The sequence below is a fragment of the Spea bombifrons genome, chromosome 5 (assembly GCF_027358695.1).
Source record: "Spea bombifrons isolate aSpeBom1 chromosome 5, aSpeBom1.2.pri, whole genome shotgun sequence".
In the NCBI taxonomy this organism is placed as follows: domain Eukaryota; kingdom Metazoa; phylum Chordata; class Amphibia; order Anura; family Pelobatidae; genus Spea; species Spea bombifrons.
Genome location: NC_071091.1, coordinates 40,144,012 through 40,159,277, shown reverse-complemented (window position 1 = coordinate 40,159,277; position 15,266 = coordinate 40,144,012). Strand labels below are relative to the sequence as shown.

The following is a 15,266-nucleotide window of genomic DNA, read 5'->3' as shown; positions in this document are numbered from 1 at the left end:
TTCCCCGAGTCCTGCTCAAAATCAAGATGGACAAGGCAAGAGTACTGGCAGTTCTCCCGTTTTGGCCAAACCGGAGCTGGTTTTCAGACCTGTGCCAGCTTTCAGTAACTTATTGGGAGCTTCCGTTGTCCTTAGTAGTTTTGGAGACAAAAGGAATTCCGCTTCACATCCTTCGAATGTACAGACTGACGGCCTGGCTGCTGCAAGGCTAATCCTGAAAAATCAAGGTATAGACCCTATTATGACTGATCTCCTCTTGAATTCAGTGAGAATGTCTACATCAAGAATTTATCTAAGAACATGGAGAAAATTTCTGGAATGGTGTCAGTCTCTAGATCTGCAGTCTTCTCCTCCATCCATTCCGGTCTTTTTGCGCTTCTTGCATATGGGATTTACGGCAGGCCTCAAGGTCTCTACTCTTAAAGGTCAAGTGTCTGCTCTCAGTCATTTCCGGCTACTCGATCTGGCGTCAGATCGCTTAATTCGGAGATTTTTTAAGGCCATCACAATTAAGAGACCTCCGGTTAGATCTTTTTTTCCACCATGGGATCTTACCATGGTACTCAAAGCTCTGTGTTTATCTCCATTTGAACCTCTCCAAGAGGTGTCACTAAAATTCCTCTCCCTAAAGACAGCATTTTTGGTAGCCATCACCTCGGCACGGCGGATTGGGGAACTCCAGACTCTCTCAGCTTCTAAGGAATTTCTCGTTTTTCATCAAGACAAAGTGGTCATGTATCCCAGACCATCATTCCTGCCTAAAGTGTTATCTCAGGTCAATATTAACCAACCTATTATCCTGCCTACTTTTTATCCAGATCCTACGACACCAGAAGAAAATGAATGGCACTCGTTGGATGTTAAAAGAGCTCTTACCATATATTTGGAACGTACCTCTTCTTTTCGTTCATCTGACCATCTGTTTCTCCAGTTCCAGGGAAGGTCTTCAGGGCAAGCGGTCTCAAAATCTACGTTGTCCAGATGGCTCACAGATACCATCCGTCTGGCATACGATTCCTGTGGGGTCACGGTTCCTCCTCAGATTACGGCTCATTCTACGAGAGCCGTCTCAGTCTCCTGGGCCTCCAGGTCTTCAGTCTCTCCAGAGGACATTTGTAAAGCAGCAACATGGTCCTCATGGAATACTTTTATTAAACATTACAGACTGGACATCTCCTCTGCTGCAGCGGCTGAGTTTGGACGTCAGGTCCTTCACACAGTCAAACTCTAACTCCCTCCCCTTTTGTTGAGGGGGATCTTGCTACATCCCTCTGGTACTGCCACTATACGCCGGGAAAAACAGTAATTTTACTCACCGTAAATTCTCTTTTCCCAAGTATAGTGGCAGTACGGATCTCCCTCCCAAATTGTTATTAATACAGATAATGTTTTCCATCCTTTGGTCCTCTTGTTGATTAACTAATTCTCCATGCCGGTACGGGCGGTTATAGGGTAAGGGGGGGGCGGAGCTTAACCCTTTGTTTTCTTTTTAGTGTTTGTCCCGGCGAAAGAGCAAACCCTCTGGTACTGCCACTATACTTGGGAAAAGAGAATTTACGGTGAGTAAAATTACTGTTTTTTGAAAACTAGACACCCCAGGGTATTCCAAATGCTGTTATTTTAACCCTTTCCATGCACCAATTATAGAACTACACTTTGTCAAACTTTGTAATAGTAATTTTTTTTATTTTTTTTTTCACACAAATTGTACTTTAGTTATAGATATACAGGTTCTGGTATATGTCACTGTCAAACAACACCCCAACATGTGTTCAGGAACATCTCCTGAGTGCAGTGATACCCGACATGCATGGGTTTGTCGGGTTGTTTGAGATTTAAAATGCCACATTTGGGAAGTGCGCTTTTTTTCTCCATTTTGGTCAGTCTGTACCTATGCCCTATCTTTGAGCTCGGCCACTCCAATTTACCCCATCAGCCATTTTTTTTATATATTAGACACCCCTTGGGTATTTGAAGTGCTTTTATTTTAACTCTTTGTTGAGATTTTTGAGAAATTTTAGCACTTGCTCAAAATAATAAACTTTATTTTTTTATTTTATTTTTTTAATACTTTTTTTATATATTTTTTTTTTTTTACACATTTTGCAATGTACTGGATGGTTCATCTAGTGACATTACTGCATAATTATTTTTAAATGTTAGCACATTTTTTTTTTAATTTTTTTTTTCCATTTTTTATTTTTTTTGAATAAAAATAGTAGTAATAGTGATTAGAAAGCTGGGTTCCATTGACTTGCTTGGTTGAATGCAGTACCTGTATTCAACCTGCAAGTGGAGCCAGAGTTCTCTAGAGGGTCTGGAGACCGTCTAGCGAACTTTCATCTTTATTGGTTTTTTTTCCCGGGCCGCCGCCATCTTGCTGATGGCGAAGAACACCGGCAGCTGCGGCTGTGACCGCTCTCCGGAGCGGTCACAGCCCATCCAAAGGTAAGTGTTTGGTGTCGCTGGATGCCTCCTGATCGAGGCATTCCATCGACACCATTTAAGTCGTTGATCGTTGATCGCCTCCTAAACGCTTTTAAAACGGGCGTCCGCCGCCATACAATGTATGGCAGCTGTTGACGCCCCGGGGAGGGGCCAGACATGGCCCCCGATGCCGATCTCGGCGTTACTGAATGCCTCGACATCGCCGTTTTGATCACTTTCTAAGCTAATTTAATTTTATGACGGTTCAGGTCCTGAACCGGCAAAGGTCGCGAAGGGGTTAAAATACCGTATTTGCTCGATTATAAGACAAGTTTTTTTTCAGAGCAAATGCTCTGAAAAATACCCCTCGTCTTATAATTGGGGTCGTCTTATAATCAGACCTCAAATAGGTCTGACTATGAGACTAAGATCCAGATCCCCCGCAACGCTGCAGGGGACCTGGATCCTCCTGCCCCCCCCAACTTACCGGTGCTTCTGACTCCCGGTGTGTAGATGTCTTCCGCTGTAGCCGGAAGGAGGTGCGGTTAGCAGCGGGGGTTGTTGCGTCCATCGCGCAGACCTTCCGGCTGCAGCAGAAGTTGTCTACGCGAATGGCCGGGAGTCAGAAGCAGCGGTAAGTTGTTTTTAGGGCTGCAACTAACTATTACTTTCATAATCGATTAGTTGGCCGATTATTTTTTCGCTTAATCGGATAAAAAAAATGAATGTACATTATTAAATTATTTTAAATAAATGAAAAAAAAATTGTTAAATACAAACAGCAGAATAAAAAAAAACTTTGATAAATGCATTTCTTGTCTTTATTTCCCAACCCGCCCCCCCAATTTATGCACATTTGAGCCCAGGCTTGCCACGCTGCCTCCCAGACATGCCACGCTGCCTCCCACATATTCCACTCCACGCTGCCTCCCACATATGCCACGCTGCCTCCCACATATGCCACGCTGCCTCCCACATATGCCACTCCACTCTACCCCCACATATGCCACTGTGCCTGATATGCCTTATACCCCCTGATACACCACTCCATCCTCCCCAGACATGCCACACTGCCCTCCCCACATATGCCTTATATACCGTATATGCCTTATACCCCCAGATATGTCACTCCATCCTCCCCAGATATGCCTTATACCCCCCAGATACCTCATAGTCCCCTCATAGAGTCACAGACCTGTTCACAGCACACTGACACCATACTTTTATAAAAGTACTGGGTTAATCTTCACTGCCCCCAGGATTTAGATTCCCCTTAGTCTGCCCCCCTTTACCTCTAACTGTGCCTCAAGTTAACTTTATTAAATTAATTAAATTAACCTTCAGTCCTCATCATTAAATTAACCCTAAACACCCCATTAACCATAACTACCCCTAAATTAACTCTAAATACCCCATCAAACACAACTACCCTAAATTAACCCTAAACACCCCATTAACCACAGCATCCCCTAAATTAACCCTAAACACCCCATTAACCACAACATCTCCTAAATTAACCCTAAACACCCTATTAACCATAACTGCCCCTAAATTAACCCTAAACACCCCATTAACCATAGCTGCCCCTAAATTAACCCTAAACACCCCATTAACCATAGCTGCCCCTAAATTAACCCCCACCTCCCCTAACTTTCAGCAGCCCAAATATTAATTTTATACTTACAGTTAGATGAGTGTCACAGCCATGTGGTTCTGGCCTTCTGGGAGAAGGAAGGGGCGGGGCCAGTTGTCACAGTGATTACAGGGAGGGACTGGTAAGTAGGAGCTGCTGCTGCTGTGAGTCAGACTAAACGGATTATATAATGAGGGGTATTTTTCAGAGCGTTTGCTCTGAAAAAACCCTCGTTTTATAATCGATAAAAATCGATTCAACTAATCGATAATGAAATTCGTTGGCAATGATTTTCATTATCGATTATTATCGATTAGTTGTTGCAGCCCTAGCTTTTTTGTGGGGGGGGTGTTAAATGGGGGGCATAAGGCATTTCTGGAGGCAGAGTGCTCTATGGAATGCCTTTTAACCCCCTTAATGCCACTCTGCCTCCAGATATGCGTTTTAACCCCCTTTATGCCACTCTGCCTCCAGAAATGCCTTTTAACACTCTATACGCCACTCTGCCTCCTGAAATGCCTTATACCTCCTTATATGCCACTCTGTCCTATACCTCCCAATATGCCTTTTAACCCCCTAAATACCAGAGTGGCATATAGGGGTATAAGGCATTTCTGAAGGCAGAGTGGCACATAGGGGGGCAGGTTGGAAAATAAAAGGAACTAAAAACAAAATATTTCTCTCAATCATAGCTTTTATTAAAAAAAATAGTTTAAATAGTTTACATGAATTAACATTTACTGGTAACTTTTTTCCTATAGGGTCGTCTTATATTATATTGGTAACAGCATTTGTACCCCAAGGTATTTCAAATGCTGGTATTTTAACCATTTCCATGCACTAGTTCTACCATCAGCCTTTGTCAAACTTTATGGTAGTAAAACATTTTTTTATTTTTTTCACACACGTTGTACTCCAGGTATAAATTTACTGCACCTGATATATGTCACTGCCAAACAACACCCCCAATATGTACATCTGCTAAGCACAGTGATACTCCACATCCATGAGTTTGAGTTATTTGGGAGGTAAAAGGCCACCTTTGTGAGGTGTGTATTTCTTTGCCATTTAGACATCTGGTCAGTCTGTGCCCACGTCTCATATTTGGGACATTTTGAAGCCCGCCAATTCAATTTACCCCATCAAATCATACATTTTTTTAAACTAGGCACCCTATGGACATTTATAATGCCAATATTTTAACTCTTTCGTGAAGATATAGCGTGAATTCTAGGACTTGCTTATAAGAAAAACTTATATATATGCACAATGCGCCTCAGTACTTGATCCCACTCTGTGACTTTATGTGGCCTTCTGTTTCATGGCTGTGGTGCTGTTCCTAAATTCTTTCACTTTCCAATCATAACACTAAAAGTTAACGGTGGCTAGCAGGGATGAAATTTCCCAAACTGACTTATTGCAGAGGTGGCATCTTTTCACAGTACCAAGCTTGAGTTCACTGAACTCTTAAGAGATATTTCTAAATGGAGACTACATGGCTAGGTCCTTGATCTTATACACCTGTTACAATGGGTCTGATTGAAACACATGAATTCAATAATTAAGAGTTGTCTAAATACCTTTTGTCCATATAGTGTATGAGCAAACCAGGAGATGTTTTTGGACAAATTTCCTACAAGCCAAGGGTGGGGAAATAGTGGATGGATGGAGCTGAATTCTGATGACTGCCTCCATGCATTTGCAAGGATACAAGCTATCATACAAATTACATACGTAATGTTTTACTACAAAGCATGGATAAGATAGTTGTTTACATACCACTCGCTCATATACTGAAGCTAAGCTGTTTATTTGCACCACAATATACTATCACTGGCCACTTTATTAGCTACATCTTGCTAGTACCGGGTTGGACCCCCTTTTGCCTTCAGAACTGCCTTCATTCTTTGGGGTATACTTTCTATAAGGTGCTGGAAATCACTGGATATATTCTCTTTTTGGACCATTCTCTCTGAACGTAAAAATTCCAGTAGATCAGCGGTTTGACTGAGAAGTGAGCCACTGGAAGTTCACTTAAACACTTTAAGTGTTTAATATAAATAATATTTAGATACCAACATCCAAAAGTAAGTTTTATTTCTAAGTGTCAGAAACAAGATTTTTTTTTTCCAGTCACGAACCTACTCAACTCCCGGGATCCGGCGTCAGACAGACGCAGCACAGCGAGCAGGGTCTCTGTGGCGACACACCCCCTCCACTGCCAGCGGAGACCAGTGGAAAGGAGGGCGCGTTCACAGATTGTCATGGAGACGCGTCTCCTCCCCGCTGCCGACAGACACCGGCAGGGAAGGAGACGCGTACAGGCGTTGTCATTTTGGCGCCAAATTCAAATGAATAAAAGCCCTGTCGTCCCAGAAACCTTTGCTCAGGTATCAACTAGACTTTCCCTATACCAAAGCGTTATTTGTCATTCGTTTACTCGTGTACCAGACCCTATTTTGTTATTCTGACTAGTGATTCTTGCAGCCTGCCTCGACCTTTTGCATTATGACTTGACTTCATTCACGGATCATCCTTTTTGTACTTCGCCCAGATTTTTGTGTGTGTTAATAGGAACCTACTGGTTCCCTGGCTCACGGCCAGCCATGACATTTTCATTACTAGTCTTTTGAAAATGTTTGGATGTTGGTAACTGCATTACTGCTATTGATTTCAGTTTCCTACTTATTAAAAAATAGATGAAAGCAGAAGAATGTTAACTGTTTAGTCAAATTTATGGCTAAGATAAACTGATTATAGTAAAGAAATCTTAACAAGCTTGGACCTTGTTTAAACCCTTAAAATCAGTGATAGATAAAGTTGACTATGGTAAAAAAAATTAGGGCTGAAACAACTAATCGATAAAATTGATAATAATCGATAATGAAAATCGTTGACTATTTTCATTATCGATTAGTCGAATCGATTTTTATCGATTTATAAAGTTTTTTTCAGAGCAAATGCTCTGGAAAAACTCCTCTCCTTATATAATCTGACCTCAAACAGAGATCGGATTATAACACTAGAATCGATGCGCACAGACAACTTCCGCCTCTCTCCTCCACTTCCGCTCCTACGATGCAGTGGCAGCATCACATGATATAGAAGCCCCAGCGCCAGTGAAGGTGAGTAACGGAGGCTGTCTGTGCACATCGTGCAGACCCCCACCGGCTGACAGAGAATCGAGGTCTCCTGCAGAGGATCATACTCCCTGTCAGCTGGTGGGGGTCTGCGCGATGCGCACAGACAGCCTCCGTTACTGCCCTTCACTTACGCTGAGGCTTCTACGAAGCTGTAGTGAAAGTGCCTGTCAGCAACGGAGGTTCACAAAACACTAGGGAGTCGGGAGAGAGGCAGAGTGGTGTATGGGAGGGGGGAGGAGTCAGAGGGGTGTATGGGAGCCACCCTCCCATACACCACTCTGCCTCTCTACCCGGCTCCCTGGTGTCTTGTGAACCTCCGTTGCTGACAGGAGGCAGAGTGGAGTATGGGAGGGGGGAGGAGGCAGAGTGGTGTATGGGTGAGTTATAGTGGTGTATGGGGGGGTATAATGAATTTCAGGGTAGCAGAGTGGTGTATGGGGGTATAATGAATTTCAGAGTGGCATATCTGGGGGAGGCAGAGTGGTGAATCAGGGAGTATAATGAATTTCAGGGTGGTGCAGGGCATTTATGGGGGGCGGAGTGGCATATAGGGAGGTATAAGGCATAAATGGGGGCGAGTGGCATATTGGAAGTTATAAGGCATATCAGCGGGCACAGTGGCATATTGGAAGTTATAAGGCATATCAGGGGGCACAGTGGCATATAGGGGGTATAAGGCATATCGATATTTGGCATATCAGGGGGCATAAGACATATCTGGGGGTAAAAGGTATATCGGGGGCTCAGTTGCATATCACTGGCATATAAGGAGTATAAGGCATATCGGGGGCACAGTGGCATATCAGGGGCACAGTGGAATCTCTGGCATATAGGAGGTATAAGGCATATATGGGGGCAGAGTGGCAAGCAGATGTGCATAACTGGGGCACTTTGGTAAATAAAAGAAAATTATAAAATACAATTTTCTCATAGTTTTTATTAAATATGAAAAATAGTTAACATATGAATTAATATTTACTAATAACTTTGTATTAAAACCAAGTTTGAGAAACACTGTGTTTGGGTTCTTGTAGCTTTTATTATTATGTCAGTAAAATAAGAATGTGAATAGAGAGAGAGAGAGAGGCCATTGCGACAAAGAGATGAAAGTGTAAATTTTACGTTTTTTATTACATTATTTTAAATTTAAAAAATTTGCATTTTTTTATCCGATTAATCGATTAATCGAAAAAACTAATCATTTATTAAAATAATCATTAGTTGCAGCCCTAAAAAAAATAAAAAAATAAGTAGGCAAGGTATAAGCACAATACCACTCTGGCCATAAACCAATGCCAGGGACCAACATATTTTGTGTAATTTAAAGGGAAGAAAAAAAAAACATACCTGATGAGCTCCGAACTCTATTGGTTGAGTTTTCCTTTTGTTGCCACGCAGTAACATAGCCATGTCACTAACACTGCAAGACTCCAAAATCGTTGGTTTTGGGCCATCAAACAAGCCACAGTCACGTGGTAATCGATCAAATGATTCAGGAAAATAATACTGCAGCAAATCCACAATACCAGAAGCCAGAAGCAGAATTCCTTTGGTTAAAACAAATTATAATTATTATTACTATCTGTAAGCAGTTAAACATAGCCTCCTTTAACTAAAAAGGGCAAAACAAAACACAGTTTTCATATTAGGAACATATGATATACATCATCCATTGACTTCATATTCTTGTAGATTAATTCAATTGTTAATTATTTAATTAATCATATTAACATATTCCTTTCAAAGTGATTGGTAATACATAATTATATGTTTAAGTATGTAACCTAATTAAATAACTTAATGTGACAGTTTATTGTTCCTGACACCTCCCACTAAATGAGTATGCATATTAACCCCTTCACAAAGCCAGACATACTATTAAATCATGCAGTCCTTAATGTTCAGGACATAAGACTTAATGGTGTGTTCAGCATAGAAGTATACTCAGGTACCATACTTGAATTACTGTTGCATGATCAGATACAGAGCTTTTACAATGCGTGTCAATGCAGAATGAGGCCATGCTGTGTGGTATTGCTTTGGTGCTGTATTCTGGCATTGCTCCTGACCTTTGACGTGCGTGGGAGGCCAAGTTAGAGTAAAAAGGTGCTGTACTGGTACATACCTCCCGACATTTCAAAATGTGAACTCACCAATACAAGCAATTGCACTTTAAAATGTCGCGCTTGCATCGCCAATTTATACACGCTTCATATTGAACACATTGAATTGAATTCCCATAAGGCTCAGCCAGACATACTACTTCCATGATGCTGGCTGAGCGTCATTGGGAAGTGCAGCAACAGTAAAGCTGCAGATGCTAGCTGAGCATCATTGGAAGAGTAGTCCACAGCAGCAGAGTTTTTTTTTAATTAATGCAAAGTGGGACAGAGGAAGGGATGGGCTGGACAGAGACCCAAAATCGGGACTGTCCAGCCTAAATCGGGACAGTTGGGGGGCATGCTGGTATTGTAGTAGGACAGATCAGTTTTTAATTATAGAATCATTGCTGATCCCATTTTTGTTTTCATTAATATGTAGTTGGAGGTGTGGGTTGGGGTATCATAGTCCTGCAGAGATCAACAGCAGGAAAGGGGTAGCTGGCTGCCCTGATGCCGGGCAGATAACATAAGAAACATCCAAGGAACCTCTGCATATGTAATTGTTTGTTTGCTTTTTTTAACCAATCACATACATGGAAACCTTCAATGTTCTCTGCCCTCTTTATTGTGAGCTTAAAAGAGAATGGGGGACATTTGAAAAAAAATCACATACAACACTATTATTGTGTATTAACATTAAATATAATGAGATACCTTGGGTAACCTACTCTAGTTTGGAAACAGAAATACATATTGTTTCATATGTGATCTGTAATTATTAAAAAAGATAAAAAATGTGACGAGTTTATGAATATTTGGAGTATTTTTGTTTGTTTGAACAGTATATATAATTTAAAATGGGTAAACAGAAAAATACAATCTGTTTAAAGTGTAATAATTTACAATTATTATTTATTGTTTTATATACCATATTCTGTATTGCTGTACAATAACGTACCGCTTAACAATCTGGAGACCCCCCTCTGCGCTGGCATCCTTGCTGCTGATCCCCAGGATAGGAAGTCATAAACCACTATCCAAGTTTAATTGCAAGAATTCTCATGGATTTAACTTTGCATTTTACAAGAACAACCAAGCCCTTTATAATGCAAATTAAACGTACGTATTTAAATGCTATAAATAAGAAACGGTTCTTACCAGAGTGAGAGCGATAGTTTTGATATAGCTGATATATCTGTTTTGGTTTTCTAACAATGCTGTTCTTTTCCCCACTTCCACAGTTTTTACTTGCATAATAGAATAAGGATCTTAGATCACTGAAACGGAAAGAAACCCCTCTCATTATGCTCTGAGCTGTGTCTCCAGTCAAAAACATAGAATTTGGGTCATTAATGCATGTCATAAGCAGGAAGAGCTCTGCTTGAGTGAAGTCCTGAATCTCATCTCCATACAGCTCATGAATAGACCATGGAAGTTCTTCAAGGTTTGAAAGCCTACGGGACAAATCATATAGAAGATCCTCTTCATCAAAGTAACCCCTCTCAGACTTTAATTGTTCATACAGGCAAAAAAGGCGATATATTTCTTTACGATCTCCTTGAAAATTTGGAGCTCTTTTTCTACCAAGTTTAATGTACAGATCCTCTGTGAGTTTGCCCTGATGACAATTCAGAGCTTCAAAGGAGCCTTTTAAAAATGACTTGATCTCTTTCCATATCAGTGCTGCATTGTACAGAGATTTTCCCCGCACCATCTTAGGCCAAAAGAGGCTGGTAAATAGCTCAAATGTTACAAAAGCACGAGGATCATTTTCTTGCAGCTCACAGATATTTTCCTCTTCATCGATTTCTTGGTCAGCATCTCCTTCATCATCCTGCCTTAACACATCTGGTATATCAAATTCATCTGATAAGGACCATCCATTAATATTCCTTTTAAGACTCCCATCTTCATTTCTGGGGAAAAACGGATCAGGCATTGAAGCATCCAGTAACAGCAGCAGCTGTTGAGAGGTGATAAACATGGGGAAATTCTCATCTTTTAAGTCTTGTAACTTGTAAATATTATGTTCAACAGGTTTAAAATGACTTGTTGCTTTTGTAGACTTGCTTAACTCAAGAAAATTCCTTTGAATCTCTCGACAAAGGACATTATTTTTGGTGATAAATATAGGATGGTAGTGCTCCAGTTTGACAGTTTCATCTTCTTTACATTCTGGGGAACTGATATCTTCAGCAATGTCCCCTGGCAATGGCATTTGTTCTTCATCTGTGCTGTCAGAAGATTCTGTTTCAGTAGTATCTTCTTCCCCTGTTTCATCCTTTTCAGTAAAGTCTTCATACTTTTTTCTCTGCCATGTCTGCTTCACAAGCAATGGCTCACCAACAGCCTCAGCCTTTTCCCAGTACGAGTGGAACTTCTTCCAAAGACGATACATACAGCAAGTTGTTTTTCCTGTTCCACTTCTGCCAATTAAAATGATTGCCTCCAGAGGCTGTGGATTGAGGTCGATGACAGCATATTCTAATTCACCAACTCTAAAGGGATACTCAACCCTGGAATTTATGTTACTTAGTATATTAAGTGCCATGTCTGTGCTGAAGCTGTGGAATTTCATGATATTGTATTCTGTTTCCACTGCACTTGCAGGAGGAAAATAATCCGGGATAATATGCTGCGTGTTTGTTTCCAGCTCTATATACTCTACAAAGTAATTAGGAATCCGATTTTCCACATTTGAAGAAACTAGAGTCTTGGTTAGAACTTTCAGTTTTTTCCTCAGTATACAGCTCAAGCCTCGGCTGTAGGAACTACATACGTATTCAATTGTGTTACTGAGTTTGCAATGGTCAAGTACAATGTCCCATATCCTAATTATTTCTGTGTAAACTCTCCCAGTTTTTCCTGAGTCATGGAAAGAAAATTCTGACATTATCTCTTCTGGCTCCTTGCTGCAACGTGGGGAAAAATCAATTGCAAGTTCCCATAGCAACCTTGCCCCTTTGTCCAATTTCACTTCATAGAGCATAATATCACATTTAGTGCATTTTAGTCGTTTGCAGAGGCTTCGTGTCCATTCTCCGTTTCCAAGTTTCAGAATGGAATGTATGATCTTACTTTTCATATACTGAGGTATAACCTTGCTCCCTAGTTTCTTAAGGGCTTCTGGAGCACACTCGATTTCCCAAGTCATGTTATTGAAGTCAATTTTTGAGAGATCTAGGTCTGTTTCCAATATTTCGGTTGGCTTTTCATTATTGTAAAGCACACAATGTTCATTGCCAGAAAATTCTGCAGCACCATTGATCTCTGCACATGTATTTTCCCCAAGGTCATTAGTTGGTGCTGTGGTATCATGTGTATAAGCAATAGGCAAATTAATATTGTCTATTATATTCATATTTAATGGCAAAGTTGGACTTGGAGCATCAGCTTCTGATGACAATTTGCCCAGTTCCATGCTTTTAATTAAATCTCGTATTGCCTGAGCAAGGTTCTCTCTCAAAGTCATTGGCTTCTCAGTGAGTACTACTGTCTCAGAAAAGCGATCATCTAATGCATGTTCATTCACAGATAAATTATTTTGGAGTGTATTGTCTTGATGCTTTTGGGCTTGATGTAGTATTTTGGGAGTAGGTGAATTGGTTCCTGGTGTAAACGAAGGGATTTTTTTACTTGCCATTGACTTGGCAGACATGCTAGGCTGATCTCTCTTAATTCTCTTTTTAGCCTCAGTCCAAGCAATAAAACGTGGGTCTTTATTTTTTATTCTGTGCTTGGCATCTTTTCCCATTTTATTTTTTATTGTTAATTTGATGTCAAATTTGGCAAGGAAATCCATTAATTGTTGGTACTGCTTAGAATAGTCACTTCTGAAAAGCAAGTGCATCACAGTGTCACCATTTTTGTCCTGTTTGTTGGGATCTAAATATGAATATTCAAATGGATCAGATGAGTATAAATCAAGAAGGTGTTTCAGCATCCTAATTCCATCATCACCTGAAAAATAATACAAACATTTTATGTTTATGGTTTGCAATGTTGGAGGCAGCAATTTCACGTGTGTTACTTTAACTTGTAAGCACGCCACAAATAGAAACTAAACAGCTGTTCAACTACACAAAAGAACACAATACGGGCAAGATCAAATAAGAAAACACAACGAAAAACCTGCCATCCTTCATAATACTTACATTATTAGTCTTTAGCAGCACAAGCAAACTATATTTGTAATTATTTCACTATTGAGTAAGTCTCAATAAAAGCATAAATGTGAACAAAAATAACCTCACCATTCTTATTTAAAGCAACAGCAACCGCAGTGTGTATAGGCATGTCCCCATCTTTAATGGTCAAGCTCTGTGGATTTCCACCTCTACTCAGTAATAAGTAAGCCAAAGCAAAATCATTTTTCTTTAGGCATGTTTGAATTGGCTCTTCTAAATCTGCCCCAATCCCATTTGGAGGAGCTGTTGACATGACAGAGAGAAAGGGAATAAGGAAAAAAAATCTAATCGCTTGCAGTTAGATAACTTTTCAATTTAAACATGAATTAAAATGTTACAATTGGCTGACTCGGTGATTTACTGCATGTTAGTATCTGTAGTGTTTCATAGCAAAAAAAATCTCCAGATCTATAGAATAATGATATTGGTTTTTTAGTATATGCCATCATACATCAACATATTTCTTCAAATGGTATATTAGCATGCGAGCACAGCACCCTCATTTCCTTTTGTTTAAAATATTTTCCTTGAACTGCCATCTTCTATTCATTTTTTTCAATGCAAAAAGGTAATCTTTTAATTCCTTTTAACACTTAATAACCCAGAGCATATGCTAGTACACTTTTACAGTGGCAACTCCAGGAACAATATATAGGGGGACACATAAGATACCACAGTCAAAACTGGGGGGCACTAATAAGTTCTATCACTACATAATGCCACTGAAAAAACTCAGGTATTGGTTCAGACCTGAGAAAGAGAGGAAAACTATTGAATGTTTTTCCTTATAGTTTACATATAAGTGCAGAGACAGAGTAACAGGCTCTCGCGCTGCCTGGTTGTTGTGAGCAGAGCTATAGCTGGCTCATTTTGCGCCTGATGCAAGAATGGAAAATTGTAACACCCCCCCCCTGCTATATTCTCTACACAAACCTGCCCATAAACACACATACACTGCCCTTACACAATGCCTTAACATAAACATGCCCATAAACACAAATATACACATACACTGCCCTTACACACACACACCTACCCATGAACACAAACATATATACACAGTCCTTTCACACGACTGCCCACACACACTGCTTTTACAAACACCTGTCCATACACACACATACTGCCCTAGCATATGCCTGTCCATACACACACATACACTGCCCTCACAACCCCTGCCTTTATACACACATATACACACCAGCTTACAAAACACACATTTACCTACACTGCTCTTACATACACCTGCCTATACACACACACTGACCTTATACACACCAGCTTATAAACACACACATATTCTCCTTTCTTCCCTTCTCTAACCTTTCTCATCTTCCATCTTTCATCCTGTCGTAGGAGCGTGAGGTCTGTCATTTTAGACCTCTGCTTTAGTGCTCCCTCATCACTATGTGCCGGCTATTGATGCAGAGCGCATGGTACAACGTCATAACCCGGCACTCTGCATCATTTGCCTGTGCGTAGTGATTAGGAAGCACGGAAGTGACCGACCTCGCGCTCCCTAATGTTGGGCCGGTTAGAGGGGGATTGTGATCTCCCCAACCAGCCCGGCTGATTGGGGGAGAGTACAATCTTACAGCTGCCTCAGCTAGCAGCAATGTGATTCACCACGTGGCCCCCAGAACTCAGATATGTTTAGATGGAAGTTTTAAATTCGGTGTGTTTGTGTGTGGGGGGGATAATCTAGTGGGGGAATTGCCCCCCTTGCCCCCTGTAGTGTGGCTTATGCACTTTTAAATCATATATGATCAGGGCA

General features: G+C 40.7%; 1 protein-coding gene across 1 annotated transcript in view; it reads right to left on the bottom strand.

Moving 5' to 3' along the window:
• Window positions 1–15,266, bottom strand: part of TRANK1 (tetratricopeptide repeat and ankyrin repeat containing 1) — an 80,424-nt gene that overhangs the window by 27,081 nt on the left and 38,077 nt on the right. The window contains exons 12-14 of the mRNA XM_053468276.1: window positions 13,559–13,735; window positions 10,464–13,265; window positions 8,551–8,750 (exon numbers count right to left, since the gene is read on the bottom strand). Of these exons, the coding sequence (XP_053324251.1) occupies window positions 8,551–8,750; window positions 10,464–13,265; window positions 13,559–13,735 (3,179 nt within the window). The remainder of the gene's footprint in view (window positions 1–8,550; window positions 8,751–10,463; window positions 13,266–13,558; window positions 13,736–15,266) is intronic.